Genomic DNA, 22,950 nt, shown 5'->3' on the forward strand with positions numbered 1-22,950 from the left:
TGTGTGTGTGTGTGTACACCTGCACATGCGCTATTGGTGTTTCTGGACTGCTGCATTATCCAGCACCCAGTATGGGATGTATGAGGCGGAGTAAAACCCCAGCAAACTCATTGGTATACTCATCTTCAGGTGCCGAGGCCTCTAACTGTTGTACATCTTTTCTGTCTTGTCCTGTAGTCTTTAAAATGTATCTGTGTCCATTTAAATACGGTGAATTGTCATTTAAAAGATAAGGTTCTATTTTTCATTAATTAAAACAATCTACCATTATATTGAACATTTATCACAGACTAGACACTTAATGACTTGTAACCCTGGCTTATTCTCAAATGAGACTTAGCGCCTTGAGTGATTTTGTCAAGTTGATGGAGGTTATAAATGCTAAAGCTGATGCTCAGGCCAGACAGTAAGCCAAGAAACAGAATAATTTCGGATAGTGTTAGTGCTCTGAAGAACATTGAAAAGGATGATGTTGATAAGATGTCTTGCAGGGGGATGTGTGCAGGGGGTGGAGCCAGACACCATTTGCTGGGGGAGGGTAGGGGGAAGTCATGGAACTTCTCTGAGGAGGTGATGTTCCAGCTGAGCCCTCAATGACAAGAAAGAGTGTGCTGTGTGAACATGTGCAGGAAGGACTCTCTACTTAGTTCAGCTTCCCTGAAATGTGAGAATTCCTGGAGAGACCCTGGAAGAGAAGGAAGAGCAGCAGTGAGCAGTGGGGAAGGGATGCAGAAAGAGGCAGGGGAGGAGGAAGAGCCAGCTCGTGTAGGGCTGTGATATTGGCTTCCCTTAGGGGTTTTGACACAGTGGCCATAGTTTTATTTTTACTTAAAAAAGAAAAATACAAATATTTGCATGTAGGTATGTGTTTTAGGGTTTATTATTGGTAATTGTGTTTTTTTCCAGGCATTGGTTGTTAATAGGCTAGAATGAGTGGAAGAGGAAGAGGCCCAGGAACAGATAGCAGGCTTACCACTTCCAGCTGGATATGGGAAGAAAGAACCACAGCTGTCTATTTGGGGGACTGATGCCTATGTATTGTGGTAGATTTTTGTGTTGAAATTCAGCCCCCAAAGAGGCCCCTGCCATTCCTTTCAAGTGAGAGAAATTACTGTTTACTGCAGAAAATTTAGAAGAACCTAAAGAAGAAAACAAAATAGACTCTAATCTCACTGCCCAGAGCTAATTACTGTTGCCATGTAGGTTTATCTCTTTTAGTCTTTGGTTCATATGTCTATGTATTTTATGGACACATTTATAAAATTATGATTGAAATGTGTTGATTTATCATAGTTAGGCATCTTTCTTTGAATACACCCTAAGAACATTTTAAAAATAAGTTTTCATTTTGTGGCGTTTGGTAATTGAACCCTTCTCCCACTGTTGAGCTGTTTGCCTCTGACTTTGTGGTTTGTACTCAGGCTGATGCAATGAGCATCCTACTGCCATGCATCTTTGTGTCCACTGCTGATCACTTACCACAGGTGTTATGCATACTTCGAAGCCTGTGCATAAATAATGCTAAATTATTCTCTAGAAAGGTAGACGATGAGAGTACTGTTTACTTATAAGTTAACCAGCAGTCGTTAAGACACATGCTATATTTATCAGACAATAAAACCTAGCATTTAGGATGACTTGACTAGCAGCATGCTTTATGATTTATAGTTACTTGCAGTTTGTCGGGCTTCCCAGGTGGCTCGGTGGTAAAGAATCCGCCTGCCAATGCAGGAGATTCAGGTTTGATCCCTGGGTCGGGAAGATCCCCTGAAGGAGGAAATGGCTACCCACTCCAGTATTCTTGCCTGGAAAGGAGGAGGAGCCTGGCAGGCTACCGTCCATGGGGTCGCAAAGAGTTGGACATGACTGAACACGCACATGTGTGGTTCGTAATTAATCTCTTTGATTCTCCATTTGAAATATGTAATTGTAGCCATGTTTTCATATTACAGTAGATTCATTAGGTCATATTATTATTACCTTCTGACTAATGTTTATGTTCTTGAATGGACATTGGTGTGTTCAAAGAATTTAACTTCACAGTATCACCTGCCTTAGCTACATGGGTATCATTGTCCTTAGACGATCGTTATTCAGCAGCCATGTGCATCACAGCGCTTGATTTATTTTGTCGTCATCTTCAGAAGGATCTGCTTGCCCACAATGTGCTAAATGCAGAAGATTCCTTTATCGAAATGAGTGTTAGTTCTAGACTCTGTGATGTGAAAGTGAGTGTTCACAGCCATGGCACAAGGGGACTCTCTCTGTTACAAATCATGTATTCCGCATATGCTAGTAATTAGAAAAATTGGGCAGAACAAAAAATGACCAACTGTTTTTCTACTCTGTTTTCAAAAAAAGAAAAAGGACAAATGAAACTCTCCATAGGATACTTTAAGAATCCTTGGTAGACAGTATTTTATATGTAATTCTTGAATCATCACTAGATGTAGGGAATTGATAACCTTTTCACAGTTCATCTGAACTGCTTGAGTGACTCTGGATGAGTAGCTTCCAGAAGGCATGCCCAGGCATAAGAGAAAACCTTGTAAGTTATGTGTGAGCTTGTTTACCAGTCTTGTGCCATATAAACTGGTTTTTTTAATACCTGGTATATTTTCTGGTTTTATTTTTCCGTCTCTTCCAAGCTCTTATGGTGTACAAATGTTTGATCTTAAAGATCTGGGGCTGGAGGAGTTTGAGGGTGCTGTAAACATGTTTCCTGATGTTTTACCAGGGAGAGAGATGCTGGATGAGGGCATTGCAATTCTCCTTAATTATAGTATCTAGAAACTAAAAGTAGCTAATGTCACTTAGATTTATTTGTATTCAGTTCAGTTCAGTCGCTCAGTCGTGTCCGACTCTTTGCGACTCCATGAATCGCAGCACGCCAGGCCTCCCTGTCCATCACCAACTCCTGGAGTTCACTCAGACTCACGTCCATCGAGTCAGTGATGCCATCCAGCCATCTCATCCTCTGTCGTCCCCTTCTCCTCCTGCCCCCAATCCCTCCCAGCATCAAAGTCTTTTCCAATGAGTCAACTCCTCACATGAGGTGGCCAAAGTACTGGAGTTTCAGCTTTAGCATCATTCCTTCCAAAGAAATCCCAGGGCTGATCTCCTTCAGAATGGACTGGTTGGATCTCCTTGCAGTCCACGGGACTCTCAAGAGTCTTCTCCAACACCACAGTTCAAAAGCATCAGTTCTTCAGCACTCAGCCTTCTTCACAGTCCACCTCTCACATTCATATGTGACTACTGGAAAAACCATAGCCTTGAGTAGATGGACCTTAGTCATGTTTATAACTCTTATGGATTTTAGGATTTAGTATTGAAAATCCAGAATATATGGAATATAGAGTACAGAAGAGTAAAGTGCTCAATATTCCCAAAATAATCTCGTCAAAATTGTTGTATATACTTTTCAAATTGATATTTATTGTGCGTTTGTATGTATATTAATATGTTGACATATTTCCTTTTCCCTGCTGCCACATGCACGTGCTATTTTAGAATCTTTTTACAGAAATTAGATGGATCTATTGAAATTAGATCGATTGTTTGTTCATACTTTGCCTCTTTAGTGATGTTAGGAATGTGTGTGTAGCTCAGTGTAACTCTTCAGTATTGTTTCTAAACGGTTCTGGCGGTCCATGATGTGAAGGTGCCCCAGTGCTTTCCCGCAGTTCACTGCTGCACAGTTTAGAATCCTCCCCCCACTTTTATTTTGGCAAGAGAGAGCATTCTTATGGCTCAGCTCTTTTGTGTGGACTTCTGTAATTATTCCTTTAGGAGAAACTCTTCAGTAAAATTAAGCACTGTCTTAGCTGCTCCTCTGAGAGTCTGTTACCATGGATTTTATATTCGCTATCTTGGGTGTTCTGTTATAGGGACCACAGGTAGAGGTATGAGCATGGAAGGGGTCAGTTCCCATGAGCTCTTCCTGAAGAATCTGTCGGAGAATGAGCTTCAGACAACTGACCAATGTTTGAATCAGCTAAGACGACCAAGTTTGTGAATCAGGATGATTGTTTGATGCTAGATGTCATTGCAGGTTTAGAATGGCAGACTCCTTTCTTTCCCTCCTTTCTTCCTTCTTCCCTCCTTACCCCTCTCCTTTCATGTACTTATCTATCTATATACACACATGTGTGGACATACATACATTTGCATGTCTATAAATGCATACAGGGAGAAGGGGGAAAGCATATGAAAATTGTAGTAAACTGGTGTACTGCTTTGTAAAAAACAAAGTCACCCATGTGACTTAAAAAAATAAAAGCAGACATTAAAAATCCAGTGCCTCATTCTTGATGTTAGAAAACTGAAAGTATATAAAACTCTGGGAACCCTTCTCTCCTCTATTTCAATTAATTGAGCTTAGTACACTCACATCAACTTGTTTACATGTTACGTGAATTCAAACATCTGCCTCAGTGATGTGTTTTTTTCCCGTGAGGTGTGTGACCTTGAATGTACTTCTTAGGTGCACAATCAGTGATGCACACTTTGGCACTTCATATGTTTTGGGGTCACTTAACAATTTAAACATTACTTTTTAAGAGTCACACCATGTTTCAAGGTGTATTTGTTCATGCTCATCGGTAAGATGATTTCCTTCTGGGTGTTACTGCCTACAGATACCTTTGTAATTTGTGCCTGATTTGTTAATTTTAACAGGAGCTGCTGTCCATTTTTATTTCAGCAATCTAGTTTGACTGAAGCTGTTTCAGGTTTCATATTTTGACCAAGTAGCCCAACAGTGATTAATAATAAACCAGAAGGTGCTTATGATGTTTGGAGGTACTATGGAAGATCACTATGAAATTTCATGCTTATAAAACTTTGAAAAATCTGAAAGCCAGTCAGCTCAGGGTTTTCTTTGTTTGTTTGTTTGTTTGTTCTCACAAAGACACTAAGGTTGCTCATTTAAAATATGGTAATTAGTTAATACATATTAATAACATGAGTTTGTATTCACATTTTTCATCTGTCTACATTAATAAATCTGTTGTATAAGAGACATTTTACTTAGATTTACATACTTGGTTAAACTTCAAGGAAAGTGTAATCCAAAAACAATTTTAGTACATTTTTCACTTCCATCAACATTAAATGGGAAAACTATGTCAGTGTAGTTATTCACACACATGATTTCTCTCTCTTTCTCTTTTTTTTTTTTTTTGAGGTTACTGTCATTTGGTGGCCAGGCTGTACTAAATGATTTTTACCTATGACAGTTGATTGAAACAAATCGATTTTACCTTTGGAGATTTGCAGGAAATAAATAACTTTGATGTTCTCTACATCAGTGTTATTTTTTTAATTCATATCATAATTTTGTCTTTATGATATGTACTAGAGGAATTTTTATCCTTTTGCTTAATTTTGATCAAGATACCACTTTGTGATGTAAGCTTCATATCTTTCAACCAATTCCTCACATGGTGAACATTTCATAACATCATCTTTATGTTATGTAGATATGTCTGTTCTGAAATCACTGCCAAGAACCATTTGACTGTTGGACAGAAGCTCTTCAATCTGTGATTTGGGCTATAGACCTCAACAGCTTCTGCTTTTTTTTCTCCATGTGTAAAATTTAGTTGTGTTGAGCCAAATGGTGAGATGAATTTAAATCAAAGATGAATACATAGTGGATTGCAACCTACAGTGACCCGGGGTTATTTTGACTCTCTGAAGGTGGTTTGATTATTCATCCTTGGCACTAGTCTTTGCCTGCAGCCTGTAATCTTGTTGTAAGATTAATACTGTTCTAGAAGTCTGGTGCACGTTGCTTAAGATTAACTATGGTGCCCTGGGCAGTTAGTTTTAGGGAGTCAGTACTGTTCATTTAGTTTTTCTGAAATGACAAGATGAGAATTTATTTGGGGCATAATGTGCTTTTAGGTATATATCCAAAATTAGAGTCTATAATATATTGCATCTTGTAAGGGACTGGGAATTATGGTGTTACAAACAAATCTTGTATGCAGTTTTTTTATCTTTGTTACTTGCCATAGTTTTTCTAGTTTGTTTCACTCAAAATCATAAGCATTATTTTAGTTTTCCAAGATTGTTAGTAATGGCTGCATAACAGTCCATCAATAAGACATAGAGTAGACCTCATCCTGACTTCTTAGTGACATTTCTGTGTTTTAAAATTATAACTGTTGCTGTACAAAACTTTCTTTGCACCTGGAAAAATTTCCTCTTTCACTGTATACTTAAGCTATATTTCACTTATCTCTTGCTGTGTAACTACTCAAAATGTAGTGGCTTAAACAAGACCAGTAATTTATTTATCTCACCAATCGGTAATTTAGGCAAAGCTGGGAAAGACTGAGAATAAACTTTCCAGAAGGCTCACTCAGATGACTGGCAAGCTGGTGCTTGCCATTCCCTGAGAACCCAACTGGGCTGTGGCTTGGGATCCTCAGTCACTTTCCGCGTAGGGCCCTGAGAGCTAGTAGGGCTCCCTCACAGCATAGCAGCTGGATTCCAGGAGAGAGAGTGTCTCAGTAGAACCAGACAGGAGCTGCATGGCCTTTGCAGACCTGGCTTTGGAAATCATGCAATGTTACTTCTGTGATGTCTCTTTCCTCCTCCACCTGCCCTCCTCACATGCATCATTACTGGATATAATGTTGCTGTTCAGTCGCCCAACTCTTTGTGACCGCATGGACTGCAGCACACCAAGTTTCACTATTCTTCACTGTCTCCTGGAGTTTGTTCACCTTCATGTCCGTTGAGTTGGTGATGCTATCCAACCATCTCATCTTCTGCTGCCCTCTTCTCCTTTTGCCTTCCATCTTTCCCAGAATCTTACGATTTAACAAATTCCCTATTTTGGGATGTTAAGTTTGTTTCCTATTTTTGTCTATCTTGTGAACACTACATGAGCATTCTTGTACTTAAAGCTCTTTTGATTATCACTTTGTTACACTAAAATTCTTGAGGTACAACAACTGGGTCAGAAGAAAATAACATTTTTTTAAGGCTTTGGAGAAATGACAGCTCACTTTCCTACCAGCTAGAGGAAAGATTAAACACTTAAACTCTCATTTTTTTCTTAACTATGTATTAATTTGTCAGTCTGTCTGTCGAACTGTTCACCTGCCTGCCTGTGCGGGTCTTACTTGTAGCACGTGGGATCTTCACTTGTGGCATGTGGCCTTCTTAGCTGGGGCATGTGGGAGCTAGCCTTGACCAGGGATCGAACCAAGACCCCCTGCATTGGGAGTGTGCAGTCCTATCCACTGAACCACCAGGGAAGTCCCACAAAGCTGACATTTATTTAACGTAGCTAATTTAGACCTTTTCAGATTTTCCAGTTGTCCCTGTAATGTTCTTTGATGTGAAACAGAACTTCCAGATACTGAATTGGCAGTCAGGTATCATGTCTCTCTAGTCTCCAGTAATTGGAATCCATTTTTCAGTACATGGCTAGTGGATATTTTCATGGTTCTGCAGTTATGCACGGGTATGTGTGAGAGTGGTGTCAGTGTGGAAAACAGTTTGTTGTTTTGATCTATGGACTTCAGTGTATAAATTAGAACTGAGAGTTGACTGTGAGGAAATGGGCTTTCTATTGTCAACTGGAAAGGTGAAAACCGGCCCATTACTCAAGGCCACCTTGGTGTTGATTCTGTTTTTCAACCCAGTTGATGAATTAGTTTGATTATTCGGTCCAGGATCTAGGTGAGACTGATGGATTTGTTGTTGTTCAGTCCCTCAGTTGTGTCTGACTATTTGCAGCCCCATGGCAGCAGGCCAGGTTTCCCTGTTCTTCACCATCTTGAGTTTGAGCAAGCTCAAACTTGTGTCCGTTGAGTCAGTGATGCCATCCAATCATCTCGTCCTCTGTCACCCCCTTTTCCTCCTGCCTTCAATCTTTCCCAGAATGGGAGTCTTTTCCAATGAGTCAGCTCTTTGCATCAGGTGGCCAAAGTATTGGAGCATCAGCATCAGTCCTCCTAATGACTATTCAGAGTTTATTTCCTTTAGGATTGACTGGTTTGATCTCCTTGTAGTTCAAGGGACTGCCATGCCCTGTAGGCATGCTATGTAGGGCCACTCAAGATGGATGGGTCTTGGTGGAGAGTTCTGATGAAATGTGGTCCACTGGAGAAGGGGATGGCTAACTACTTCAGCATTCTTGCCTTCAGAACCCCATGAACAGTATGAAAAGGCAAAAAGACTGATGTATAGATATAGATATATCTCCATTTAAAAATAGAAGCCTGTAAATGGCTGTGTAAGCACTTCCTGTCTTCCAGTATAGCACCCAATGTAAAAGCACTTTGGCAAAAAAAAAAAAAAAATTGAGCTGCTTACATCTCCTTGGACACACACTGTCACTCCTAGGTGCTTGCCTCTGCCCAGGACTCTCAGGAACTTAAAGTCCTGCTCTCTGTTACCGTCTTTCTAACAATCCAATTCCATATTTCTGCCTATTTATATCCATTAACCCTGTGTGTATGTGTATTCCATTTTTTGCATATCCAAGGCTCCCAGAGTGATGCAGTCTTTTTGCTATAAGAGAATATGATGCTAACACTTGTCAACACTTATTCCTCTGTGTTGTGTTAAACCTTTAAGTAAAGAATGTTATAGAAATAGTAGAGTAGGAAATGGCAACCCACTCCAGTAGTCTTGCCTGGGAAATCCCATGGACAGAGGAGCCTGATGAACTGCAGTCCATGGGGTTGCAGATATGACTGAGCGTGTGTATATATGCCCACATATATATAGAAATTGAGGTTTTCTCCTGTGTCCCATATTGGCTGTTGTTTTTACTTTCTGTCTGTAGGACCTCAGTTGTGTAGACTAGAGGTGTGATCTTTGTGTGTGCAGGTTTGCTCAGAAGTTCATGCAGACACGCAGTCGTGACTTTGAGTTATAGTTATTGCCTCACTTCCAGTCATGTGATGGGTGGTTAAGAATCAGGCTTTGTTGTCTGTCTGACCTGGATTTGAATCCAGTTTTGCGATTTGGGGCAAAGGGCTTAACTTTTCGAGATTTCCTTTTTTAAAACAGAGATAATATTGTTACCCTTTCCAGCTACTTTTCAGGTTTAAATGAGATCATACATTTTAATAACTTGATATAGAGTATAGCACTAAAAAAAGAATTTCAAAACTGACAGGTGATGTTATTTTATTTTCTATTTGGTTATTATAATCTATTGACCTTCAGAGTTGCCTGTTCTGCTTATTTGTTTCATGCTGTCTCAAAAAATGTTTTCATGTCTCACACAGGACTTTGTCTCTACAATTATCCGTTTACTGGACAGCCCCTCCACTTCCATCAGAGCCAAAGCCTTTCTGGTTCTTTTATATATTTTGATTCATAACCATGAGATGCTGCTGCTCAGCTGCCAAGCAAGGTAAGATTTTCTCTGATTTTGCCAATGACTGCAGTTTGGTGCCTGTTTTATTAGTAGTGTTTCTTGGCCCCTGTGTACCTGGTTATTGAAAATTATTTTCCTAGAGTTTTCCAAGGGTTTAGTTTTTCACTTATCACCTCTGCTTGGAAACACTGACATCGGCTGGTGGTTAAGTATTAGGAATTTCCTAGGTCTGAGTACAGTGTGTTAAAGGTGTTAAAGGTGGTTCTGGTTTGCATCTTTGTAAGGCATTGTTGACGGGTGGTTTGGTCATAGTTCTCATTAGTATGACGTTCTGGACCGAGTCGCTGAAAGGCCAGAGGAACCAGTGTACTGCAGCAGAGGAGGAGGGGTATATGGAGTATGTGGACTGGTCCTCGACTGGGCGGATCTCTCATGGTTACTGAGTCTCACCTCTTCTCTCCAAAAAGAGAAGCATCTGATGTACCTCAGGTTCCCTCCAGCCTCTGATGCTTCTCGATTAATGTCTTGGAAACTGCCTGGCCATTTGTTACATCCCAGAGGAACCTTGAGCACATGGTTTACTGTCTATTTCTTGACCTGGTTTTTTACTTAAGGTAGAATACTGGGAAGATTCTAGAATTGCTGAGATGGATCTTGATTAGGGATTGGAAAATTTTATCCTGCAAACAGAGAGTACATGTTTTAGGATTTACAAATCAAGAAGCAAAATTGTGAATATTATGTATGTACTTCTATTACAAGAGAGAAGACAAATTTTCACAATTTTTTTGTTGACATAATTAAAAATACACTACTCACAATCTATCCCTGGGATGAATTGGCCGATGCAAACTATGATATATAGAATGGATAAACAAGGTCCTACTCTATAGCACAGAGAGCTATATTCAGTAACCTGTGATAAACTTCAATGGAAAGAATATGAAAAATTATGAATTACGTTTGTGCTGTACAGCAAACACTACTTTGCTGTACAGCACAAATTAACACAATATTATAAATCAACTATTTCACTGAAGTTGAAAAAATATACTGCTAATAATTGAGTATATACTTTTTGTAACATAGGTCTAATAATTGGAAAGATAGAATTCTTTTGGGGAGAAGAGTTAACATTTTGCTTAGTTAGGGGTCAAAGTGAGAGTCCTTATTATCAAATCTGATTGCAAATGTTCCTGTTGGTGCTGACACCTAATGCAGTTTTAATATCATGTTTCTCATTTATTTTGGTCATTTATTTTAAAAAAATACGCTGCTCTTTCATCTCTGTCATTCAGCACTGTATCTCTGATTGCAGATGGATAGCTAGAATGCCAAGACAGAAAGAAAACATGAAATAAAAGAATAAAACGAGGATGGAAATCTACCTAGTAATTTCAGTTCACTTCAGGTGTTCAGTTGAGTCTGACTCGTTGTGACCCCATGAACAGCAGCACGCCAGGCCTCCCTGTCCATCACCAACTCCCAGAGTTCACCCAAACTCATGTCCATTGAGTTGGTGATGCCATCCAACAATCTCATCCTCTGTCGTCCCCTTCTCCTCCTGCCCTCAATCTTTCCCAGCATCAGGGTCTTTTCAAATGAGTCAGGTCTTCACATCAGGTGGCCAAAGTATTGGAGTCTTAGCTTCAACATCAGTCCCACCAGTGAACACCCAGGACTGATCTCCTTTAGGATGGACTGGTTGGATCTCCTTGCAGTCCAAGGGACTCTCAATAGTTTTCTCCAACACTACAGTTCAAAAGCATCAATTCTTCAGTGCTCAGCTTTCTTCACAGTCCAACTCTCACATCTATACATGACCACTGGAAAAACCATAGCCTTGATTAGATGGACTTTTGTTGGCAAAGTAACGTCTCTGCTTCTGACTATGCTATCTAGGCTCGTCATAACTTTCCTTCCAAGGAGGAAGCATCTTTTAATTTCATGGCTGCAGTCACCATCTGCAGTGATTTTTGAGCCCCCCAAAATAAAGTCAGCCACTGTTTTCACTGTTTCCCCATCTATTTGCCATTAAGTGATGGGACCGAATGCCATAATCTTAGTTTTCTGAATGTTGAGCTTTAAGCCAACTTTTTCACTCTCCACTTTCACTTGCATCAAGAGGCTCTTTAGTTCTTCTTCACTTTCTGCCATAAGGGTAATGTCATCTGCACATCTGAGATTTCTGATATTTCTCCCAGCAATCTTGATTCCAGCTTGTGCTTCTTCCAGCCCAACATTTCTCATGATGTACTTTGCATAGAAGTTAAATAAGCAGGGTGACAATATACAGCCTTGACGTACTCCTTTTCCTATCTGGAACCAGTCTGTTGTTCCATGTCCAGTTCTAACTGTTGCTTCCTGACCTGCATACAGGTTTCTCAAGAGGCAGGTCAGGTGGTCTGTTATTCCCATCTCTTTGGGAATTTTCCACAGTTTACTGTGATCCACACAGTCAGAAGTCAAAAGGCTTTGGCATAGTCAATAAAGCAGAAATAGATGTTTCTCTGGAACTATGTTTCTTATCTTTGAAAATGTCTTTTCACACAGATGGGTTCTGTCACATGTCAGTATTAGTTCATGGGCACATGACTTTCATTGAGCATATTCATCACTTAGAAGGCATTTGTAGTTTTCTGTTAGATTCTTCCTTATATCTGTCTTTAGCCTGTCATCACATCGCAGGTGAATCACTTCTTGGTATGGGTCTTGTGCAGGATCCTAACAAATTTCCATTGATTCCGATATCTCGGGGATCGACCCTTTGTTGTCTTATGTCCAGTTGAGAACTGATGTCTCATATGTTTTGTCTATTTGATAGTGGTTATAGATGAGAGGATGTGCCATGATCCTGTGAGCCTGTCATGGCTGGAAGCAGTAGTTGCTCTTACCTGTCAGTAAAGACCTCATCACTGTCTTTGCTGCCTCTCCTCTCTCCTTGTATCTACCATCATTTTCCTCCAGGACAGGTAATACCTCAACAGGTGTTCTTCCATCATTTCTTAGACTCATAGTCTGGTCTCTGTGTAGCAGCAAGCGTGTCTCTTACACAGTGTGAATCAGCTTTTGTTTCTTGCCTGTTCACATTCTCATAACATCCTGTTGGGCTGAAATAAACCCCCGACTCTGACCGTGGGCTGCTCTGTCTGACTTCATCTCATGCCCGCCCGCCTCTCAGCCCTTGTGTTTCGCAGCTCCTCCTTGCGCCCCCTCCAGCCAGCCAGCTGCACAGTTCTTGGTGCTTCCTGTGCACACTTGCTTGTTACACTCCCCTCTGGTGTTCCCTGTGCCCACCGTGCTCTCCCCACAGCTGCGTGCTTGGCTGATTTCCTCAGCTCATTCAGCTTTCTGTTCAATCTAGTGGTTACTGCTTCTGAGAGCCTCTCTAATTATCCTATCTCAAATTCCACTCCTCACCCCAACTCAGAGACTCTCTAACTGGAAAAAACTGTGAGAGCCTGAGTGGGACAGGCTTGGTCCTCCTAGAAATGACTGTGATTTCTGTGTCCCTGAGTGAATATTTAGAAACTTTGGCTGTGGTGGACAGATGGTGGCCTGAATGCACACCCTAACCCTGACCCCCTACTGTGCCCTCTCTGGAGAGAGAAGGGGCAGGGTGCCTGGAGGGTGAGGCTTAGCCTTATGGGAGAGGTAAGCGTGAGCCCTATTCTTCCTGTGCTGTGGGCAGAGACATGAACACTCTGTCCTCTAGGCCTGGGGGAATAGCAGACCTCAGGTCTTCTGTTGCATGCAGAATGCAGGTGCTATTGGTGTGTGGTTTTTGGGCCAGTAGTCCTGTCCCCAGGGGATCCATAGTGGAGCTGCCTTGGGGGCCAGTCTGCCCCTGACTGAAGCTGCAGGGGGGTGATCTCATTTTCCAGCACTGGGAGAGAACACGTCCCCTCCCCACCTGTATCTTTGCCACAACCTGGCCTGATCAGGTGCCAAGCCGGGGGAGGAAGTCTTGAGCAAGCAGAGCTTGGTCACAGTCCGCTGACGGAGATGCTGGAAGTACTTCAAGGAGGAAGAACAAGGGCCTGCAGCCCTCACAGAGGCAGAACTAATGGAAACGACAGAATGTTAACAAACAAGGAGTGAAAACTCCATGGAGAAGCACTTTTCTAAAATTCAGCAGAAGAACCAAAAGCAAATGGCCTCTGCTGGGGACAGCATTAGTGCTTTGAAAGGACACATTGACCCACGCAGAGCCAATGACAAAGACATGGAGATTCATGTGGAAACAATAGGAAAGTTGGAGTGTTGGTCCAGGAGACCTCACATGCAGAGCATGGGGAATGCCAGGAGGAGGGGAGGAACAGATGGAGGAGGGTTTCTCATGGAAGCAATCTCAGTAGTCTTCTGCTCAAACATGCTCTCTCCTGATGCTGTGTTAAACTGAGGGTAAAGGAATCAAAAAGTCACAAAACCGCAAAGGGAAAGGTGACTGAGGTAGAGGAATGCTATCACCTGTCCTGGGGTTTGGAAGCTGGAAGGGTGAGACATGAGTGTTCACTGAGATCCATTGATGTCTGCAGAGGGAGAAGCTGGGAGGAGACCTGATCATCACTTGGCAGAACTCAGGACAGGTTGGGAAAGGCAGGTGTAAAGGTACCTTTGAAGTCAGTGGTGAGAGGGAGGTGAGACTCAGCATAGGAGGATTGATGGCAATTTGCATGCGGACTTCCCAGGCCTGAGCATCCGGCATGCTCCGCCTCTTCTGCTGCACCAGGAGACTTGAGATATTTTCTGGGCGGTTTGAACTGGTAAGGCTTCAGATGTGGGGTTTGAGACATATCAGAGGGTGATGAGGTGCTTTGTGAGACCCTATAATGAGGATCGTAGAATAGCTGCTTACTCTCAAGGGTGAGGACATCTGCCTTCTACCCCTCCTTGACTTGCAGGCTGTTGGCAGCCTGATTTCCATGCTCTCTTGACCAGAGTTTGGAGATTAACCTCGGGGAAGCTGATCCTATCCCCACAGGGGCTGGCCATTTGCCTGTCTCCTACTGTAGCTCAAGAAACCTTGCCCCATATTCCTGTATTGGAGCCCATCCATCGTGAGCCCCACTCCTGCATGCAGACCTTCTAACAACACTTCATTGCATCCTCTTAAAATATAAATGGACAAACCAAGAATCACCAGATACATAAGGAAACATAGAACTCAGAGGTCAAGACTCGCCAAGAGACAAGAGATGCTCAGCAGACACAGAGACTTAATTAGAAAGAGACAGTTCATGGAAAAAGGAGTGAGGATGACGCCTCAACCTGTGAGTAAATGCCGAATCTTCCTTATTATTAGAGGAGAGCACCTCATACTCCTTCTTACATGAGAAACTATATACAGCACTGAGTGTTCTTTCTCACTCAGCACATTGATAGCATCTGAAACACGTTCTGTGGGTGAGTCTGTGGGGCAGCTGGCACTGCCCTGTGCTGCTGGTGGGAATGGCAGAGTACTGTGACTGCTATGAAGAAGAATTTGGCTGTGTCTAGAGAAATGCCATGTTTCTACCCTTTGTCCCAGCCATCTCAATTCTCGGATATGTTGTCCAAAGATCTGTTATTGGTAAAGACGTGAGATGACACATGCGTGAGGCGTCATTTGTTAACGGTAAACTATATACAGCAGACTGGCTGGAGAATTGTGGCCACCCTTGTGTTTTTTCTGCCTGCCGTAGCATTACAGCAAACTCAGTGGTTTAGGACAACACGCATGTATTCCTCTGACAGTTCATGTGAGTCAGGAGGTCAGGCTCTTTGTAGCTGGACCCCCTGCTCATGTCTAACAGGGTCGAAGTGCAGTTATTGGCTGGTGCTGCAGTCCTTGTCTGAGGCTGAGGTGTCTCCAAGAGCGCTGATTGTTGGTAGAGTTCATTTCCTTGCAGCTATTAAGACCGAGGTCCTCACTTTGTTGCTGGTTTATGGCTGGGGCTTGCTTTTGGCTTCTAGGGGTCGTCCTTCCTCTCCACTGACAGTTCACATCAGAGCCATTTGCTTTTTTCCTGGAGGCAGGTAGCTGCCCTTTTTATACCTCGAATCCCCTCCACCCACTCAAATGTCTTTGGCCTCACCCTTCTGCCACCAGAAGTAGAAAGCCCCATTTTTAAAGGATTCAGCTGATTAGGTTGGGCTCATGCAGATAACCTACATAATTTGAGGATGATTGAATTGGGACTTTATTTAAAAAAATTTTTTATTGGAATATAGTTGCTTTACAAATAATTGTGTTAGTTTCTGCTGTACAGCAGAATGAATCAGCCATACATATACATATATCTGCTCCTTTTTGGATTTCCTTCCCATTTAGATCACCGTAGAGCACCGAGTAGAGCTCCCTATGCTATACAGTAGGCTCTCATTAGTTACCTGTTTGACTCGTAGTGGCGGATATATGTCAACCCCAGTCTCCCAATTCGTTCCCACTGCTTTCCCCCCTTAGTGTTTATATGTTTGTTCTCTACACCTGTGTCTCTTTCTGCTTTGCAGATAGGTTCACCTCCATTATTTTTCTAGATTTCACATATGCGTGCTAATATATGATCCTTGTTTTTCTCTTTCTGACTTGCTTCATTCTGTCTTACAGTCTCTAAGCTCATCCACGTCTCTGCAAATGAAATAATTTTGTTCCTTTTTGTCTTTAAAGTCCCTTCACTGTTGTACTCAGATTAGTGTTTTGAATAGTCAAGGGGTAGGATTCGTGGGAGAGACATTTTTAGAATTCTTGTAGCCACGGTCCCCATGATGGAGGACTCTGCAGCTGTGAGAATGGACAGGTGGGATCTCTGTACACGGCCATGGACTGATCACCAGGACATATTATCCTGAGAGAAGCAAGGTGCAGAAGGGTACTTATATACTCACTTCTGTGTAAGAACGAGGGAGAAAACAGGAAAGACATATGCACTTAGTACTATTTTCAAAAAGAACAGAAGGATAAGTTAAGAATGAACCAAATGGCGTTTTACATGGAGCGAAAGGCAGTGGGGGCAGGGGTAGGGGTGGCAGCTCTACTTTGCATATACCTGCTTTATGATTTGGGTTTAGGTGTCAGGTGAATGTTTAATTAAAAATAAAATTAACTAAAGCAGTCTCTAAAACTTGAAAAATCATTTGGTAGTGTGCGATGTAACTCCAAAGAAGAGATAGTGAAGTGTATAGAGAACACTAATTGTTTGGCAGTGCAGTTGATTCTTGAACAACACAGGACTGAACTTTGCGGGTTTACGTACATGCAGGTATTTTCCCAATAAATGTAGACAGAACTACAATCTGTGGTTGGTTGACTCCTCAGACGTGAAACTATGTGAACATTGAGAGCAGACTAGAGCATCCATGGATTTGGGTATCAGCAGTGGGTCCTGGAACCAAACTGGCAGTTCCATATGAGACATCTTTCATTTCAATTGCTGTTCCTCCAATAGCCATGGATCATTTTTCTCTGCTGTCTTAAAGGCATTTTCTTTGTCTTTAGGATTTAAAAAAGTTTAATTGTTATATATCTTTACTGTGAGTTTCTTTGGGTTTCTCCTGTTTTGAGTTTGTTCATTTAAGTCTTCTGCTAAATTTGGGTATTTTTCAGGCATTATTTCTTCAGAGACTTTTTCAGTCCCATTGTTTCTCTCCTTCCTTTCTGGATCCTGATGATACAAATAGAAGGCATTTTGTTATTGTCTGGTAGATCCCTGAGATGCTTTCTTTAATAAGCCTCTTTGTATCTGTTTTTCAGATATTGTAATTTCAGTTAATCTGTCCTTAAGTTTACTGATCATGTTTTCTATTACCTGTGCTCTATTCTTGAGCTGGTCCATTGACTTTTCAGTTTTGGTTTTTGTAGTTTTCAAAAGTTCTGTAGCTTACATTGGTTATTTTAAAAACTTTTTTCTCCTGAAATTTTCAGTTCTTTCATCGGTCTTTCAGATCATTTGAAACATTTTTATGATGCCTGCTTAGAAATTCTTATTAGATCCTTCTAGCACCTGGTTCACCTGTTAGCATCTGTTGACTGTGTTTTTTGATTCATGTTGTGATTTTCCTGGTTCTTGCTATGATTTGTGATTTTTAAGATTATATCCTGGACATTTTGCCTATTACCGTGTGTAATAGGATGTATCTTCATCTCGCTTGGTGTTAAGTCTTGTCACTGCCAGGGGAGGGACGAAAGTCCCGCTCTTCACTGGGCCCCATTGATAACTAACCTGCCGGGAAATCAGATTGCTGTTTGCTTCTCCTGGCCGGGGAATGGAAGATCAGCTTCTTGCTCAGACACGCTGTCACTGCTCCTGCAGGGAGACTGGAGAGTGGCTTGCTTGGCTGGGCAGGGAATGGAGGGCCCACTGCCTGCTGTCTTATAGGTATTATGCCTACGGGGGAATCAGGTCACTGTTGCCTGCTTCCACCAGGCAGAGGATGGAAGGTTAGCGCCCTGTTTGGCCTTGCCTACACCTCCCAGCTGGGAGGTTGGTATGTGTTCCTTTTTGCTTTGATGCCGAGGTATTACACCAGTGTGCATTTGAAATGCAACGTTGAATATAAATGTTTGCAAAAGGGAGGCAGGCTTCAGGTTAGAGAGATGTTAAAATTCTCTGTGATGAGTTCATAGAGAAAATTGTTCTGTCTTCCATACCTGTGCCTTGGAACTCTGTTAGCAGCTGGATGTTTGAGCTAACGGTGATGCTACCCGTCTGCCTGAGAACTGAACCCTCACATCAAGAGCCCACGATAACCTTCGCTACATTAGGTAGATATTTTTTCCTGCTTACCATCATCACCGTCAGCATTTTATGGATTAAATTTCAGTACATTTTCTATGATGTCAGCTCTCAAATCTATCTTGCATGACAGGCAGTGAAATTGAGCTGTCAGGATTAGATAAAAAGGATATGATAGCCCCCAAATGTCCACCTATTTCTCCAAATGGCTTCATACTCATATTGAAAATGACGGGAGATAAAATAGGGTCTTATGTTTCTCTAGAAATGATAACCCTTTTAGGGGATGAAGAGCCTTGTAAGTTCATTGTGTAGTTTGTTATGAGCCTGAAATGTCAATGCCTCCTGATGGATCAGGTTTTCCTAGACTTTTTTCCCCCCCTTCCCCGTAGCATTGCTATTAATATGGTAATCAGTGGGGAAAAAATCTGCTTTGATCTTAAAAGGAAGATTTAAAAAAATTTTACTCTGTATAATTGGTTAACTGTGTGGGAAAAATTATTTTCTCAGCCTTACACCATACAAAAGTCAATTCCAGATGGATTAAAGAATTATATATGAGAAAGAAACTCTAAACAGCTGGAAGAAAATATGTTTAAATATGGGCAAGGAAAGCTTTTCTGAGCAGAAAAGCAATGAAATAAACCATAAAAGGAAATAATGATAGTTTGGCCATATATAGTTTAGAAACTTTTATATGCCCCACAAATCAGAAGTAAAATTTCGTGCTAAGAAATTCTGTGAAGTTTTGCATCGTATGTAATAGAGTTAATCTATGTAAAGAGATTCATAAAGATAGTCTCAAGAGTAAGAAGTGCAAATTAAAATGATAAATACTTTTTCTATCCATTATAATGTTGAATTAAGGAAAAAAACACCTGCCACTATCTTATATCCTAAGTACAGTTAGAGGGGCAACTTTTGACTAGTTGGCGAGATTACCTCTGTGAGGGCATCTGAGCACGATGACAAATGTGTATCATGAATCCTGATGATTCAGAAGTTCCATTGTTATAAATAAACTTGAATCACAGAATTGCACTTTTGTCAAGTACTTCAAGGATTTGACCCAGGGTTTTGTTGGTTGCTTAAGAGTTTCCTTAACTTTAGCTATTAGATACAGAAGTATCTGGGCTTCCCAAGCAGTGCTAGTGGTAGAGAATACACTTGCCAATGCAGGAAGAGACAGAGATGCGAATTTGATCCTTGGGTTAGGAAGATCACCTGGAGAAGGAAATGGTAACCCACACCAGTATTCTTGCCTTGGGAAATCCCAAGGCAAGGGATTTCCAGAGGAGCTTGGGGGGCTATGGTCCGTGGAGTCTCAAAGAGTCGGACACAACTGAGCGACTGTGCATGCGGAAATCCTGCAGGTTCTTCAGAGACTCTCCGAGGTCCTTGTTGACCCTGTCCACACTGTTTGGCAGCAATGTAATATTTCCTTGGCGATTGTGATCACTCACTCTTCATCAGTAGAGTAATCCTCTCCATCCCCCAGATGGAATTATTTTGTCCTCTGGTGGAAACCATTCTTGCTCGGAACCATTCCAGCAGAGCTCAGCGTCATGGAAACTGTAGGTAAAAAAGCAGTGAGTGGGCTGTTAGGTGTAACAGTGAGAGGTAGTCAGTCCCACTTCTGCCTCTCAGTTACCACCAGACCCGTGTGTTTTGATGATGGGGAATGCTAAAGCCTATGTTTTGTTTGCTGATGGAAAACATTGTTCCTCATTGTTACGTGTCCCGGTGTTGCGTTGTGTTGTTTCCCAGCTGGCAGCACCACTGAGCTTGCAGCCGGCCATTCTTCCTCTCAGTTACGCCAGATGTCTCTGGCTGATGCGCTACTTGCTGAATAGTGACTTCAGTGGACCTGAGCATATTCCCACAGTTCTTTTGCTGTTAATAAGTTTCTTGATCAGATAGAGTATTACTTTGATTATCATGATGATAATTTCTTTGTCCTTAAAGGAGCGTTTACTGCCCCTTTCATGCACCAGTCTGTTGCTAGCTGACTGGCTGGTCTCCCCAGGTTATGGCCTAGACTGGGGGCACAGTGTTGGTTTCTTGTGTTGGCTGGATGGGCAGGATCTTGGTCATAATTGAAGAGGAGCATTCTTTTTGCTGAGCGCATATATATCCTCTAGTACTGCCACCAAGGCCCCTCTGGATGAGGGCCCATGAGCAAGCCCTGGGGTGACTGGAGAAATAGTGTTGGCTGACATTTGCAGGTTGTATCATCTTCTCTACCTGAGTGTAGAGAGGCTTCTCTAAAGTGGTTGTCCTTTAGTTGGCATCCACGTGGCACACAAATGTCATCATGCTTTGTGCCCATTCTGAGATGTCCACTCACATAGACCTTCCCCAGAACTTCTGGTCACCAGTTTTTAACTCTTTTTTTTTTTTCCAAAGTCCCTGGCCATTAATAGAAGATTCAAGCTGATAGCCGGCGCCCATGAATCAGCAGGCATCAGTACCTTTAGCCATGTCTCAGTTTGAACATAAAGTAAAACAAAATGTGTTGGGTTTCCTTTTCAGGGACTCCTTTGATTTCTTTTGTCATGCTGGCAGCAGTCTACCTTGATTGGCTGCCAGCGTATCGTAGTGAACCATTCACTAACCAGGCTCAGTGATTTTCTTGTTGGGTCAACTGCTTATAACTAATTATTTATCAGGATTGAGAGAGGAGAGACAGTGCTAAAGAGAATGTGTCAAAGGACTCTGCACCACCTGCTCATTCAGCTTGGTAGTCCTGCTCAGCTTCGCCCTTATACGTATCAGTGCCCTTGATGATGGGTCGCTGCTGTGTGTGCCCAGCCGTAGTGGCTTGGTGTGTCAGGTTAATGATACAGTTAGTGATGGGTTACTCATATCATGTGATGTTTTGATGTCACTCGTCATGTTCATCCTCTATCCGGGGCTGTTTCTCAAAAGAACAGTGATCTGCAGATGAGAATATGACTGAACTCTAAAACTTGGCAGCTAAAACTGTTAGCTGCTCTAACAAAATATCAAAGATTGGTGGCTTATAAAGGGGCTTCCTTGGTGGCTTATAAATGACATATATATTTCTCATAGTTCTGGAGGCTGGAAGTCTGAGATTAGGATGCAGTTGTGGATTGGATGAAGTCCCTCCTGTAGGTTTCAGGCTTATCCTTGTGTCTAAACATGGAGGACGGGACTAGGGCCCTCTGCAGGCTCTCGTTTATAAAGGCAATGATTCCTTCATGAGTGCTCTACCCCCATGACCTAATCACCTCCTAACATCATAACATTGGGAGTTAGGATTCTAGTTAAATTTGGGGGTGAACACAAACCTTCAGACGATAGCAACCCAAAGACCTGTGTTGTGGTTCATTTATTGGTGTTTTCCTGGAGCCCCATGTAAATATCATGTAAATATTCCCACAAGATAACCCACAAAATACTGAGAGTATCAGTAGATGAGCTGGGTCATATGGCCCACGTGGCAGAACTGCTTACACTGCAGATGGGAATTGCAACAGAGCCTTCATTCGTTCCAGCTCCATTAAAAACTAGTAGGTGTATGGGTCTCTCAGAAAAGGAGTCAGAGGGACACAGTCTAATGTTGTGTATATTGCCGCCTAGGTTCACAAAGCCCACTTTTTGGTCATAATCTGTAGAAGATGCAATAACTTGTCTTTGCTTTGGAGGGATAGCTCAACATGTTCTAGATTGTTGAGCCCTAGAAACTTCACTGGGGCCTAGTAGACAATGGATTTTTATGGAGTTTATCTGTCTCTTAAATGTCTTATTAAGCCAACTGAAGTTCCTCAGGTCCAATAGCCTAATGTCTTAACGTCATCAAAGTGCTAGTGTACAAGTGTGATGTTGGTGGGACATCAAGACAATGCAGATCTTTGCTGACTGATAACCAAGAGCAGGCTTGTTGGCAGAGCTCAAAGGCAAGGCCCCGAACATTTGCTGTTTGCTGTGATGAGTAAAAAGCAGACATGTGCTGATGGTTCTTCCATATCTACATGTAGAGAAAAGCCTTTGCCAGGTCAATAGCAACTATAAGATCCCAGGGCAGTGCTAATTTGCTGCAGTAGAGGTACCAAGCTGAAATCACAGCTGCAGTTGGAGTTACAACCTATTTCTATTTTGGGTAATCCACAGTCAAAGTCCATCATAGTCATTTTTCTGAAATTCTGCACAGACCAAATAGACAAATGGACATATAATAGATTTTTATCATGCCTGTGCCTCTCAGTTGTTTTTATTTTGATGTTGCTATCAATTTCTGTGATTTGGTTTTCTATGAGTTAATATCTTTTTAGAGAGGGGACATGTCAGGAACTGCTGTTTGTCCTTTTTTTTTTTTTTTTTTTTTAATAATAGTGGCCCTTGCTGCAGAGATTGCGTAGCCCGTATGTGGATTCTGCTGGTTGCTAAGTATGTCTATTCCTAAATGTCTGTTACATTTTGAAACTGAAGAAATAAACACAGAATAGATCTGTACATATGGTGTATCCATGTAATTTAAATTTAGATCAAAACTATCACCTGAGCATCATAACCCAAGAGGCAGCAGCTTTAATTACAAAGAAAAGTATTGGATGATGAGCTTGCTGAAGATCCCTTATTTTTCTTAATATATATATTTTATTGAAGTATAGTTGACTTACAGTGTTTCAGGTGTGCAGCAAGGTGATTCAGTTCTACATATAAATGTATATTATTTTTGAAATTATTTTCCATTATAAGTTATTACAAGATATTGGCTGTAGTTCCCTGTGCTATACCTTTGTTGCTTGTTGGATATCTGTTTTTTAATAATTAGAAATCTAGCATTTTATTCATACTAAGTCAAACAAGTGGAATGAAAATGTCATGAATTTTTTAGTTAGGCAAAAATTCATAAGTTTT

The 22,950-nt window shown here is 41.6% G+C and overlaps 1 protein-coding gene across 4 annotated transcripts in view; it reads left to right on the forward strand.

Annotated features, from left to right (window-relative positions):
* The window catches only part of ULK4 (unc-51 like kinase 4), a 492,418-nt gene that overhangs the window by 113,113 nt on the left and 356,355 nt on the right, over nucleotides 1-22,950 (forward strand). For all 4 annotated transcript variants that reach the window (XM_040246041.1, XM_040246038.1, XM_040246040.1 and 1 more), the window contains one exon: nucleotides 9,261-9,388. In XM_040246041.1, coding sequence (XP_040101975.1) covers nucleotides 9,261-9,388 — 128 coding nt within the window. The remainder of the gene's footprint in view (nucleotides 1-9,260; nucleotides 9,389-22,950) is intronic.

Source organism: Oryx dammah, unplaced genomic scaffold (assembly GCF_014754425.2).
Source record: "Oryx dammah isolate SB20612 unplaced genomic scaffold, SCBI_Odam_1.1 HiC_scaffold_9, whole genome shotgun sequence".
NCBI lineage: Eukaryota > Metazoa > Chordata > Mammalia > Artiodactyla > Bovidae > Oryx > Oryx dammah.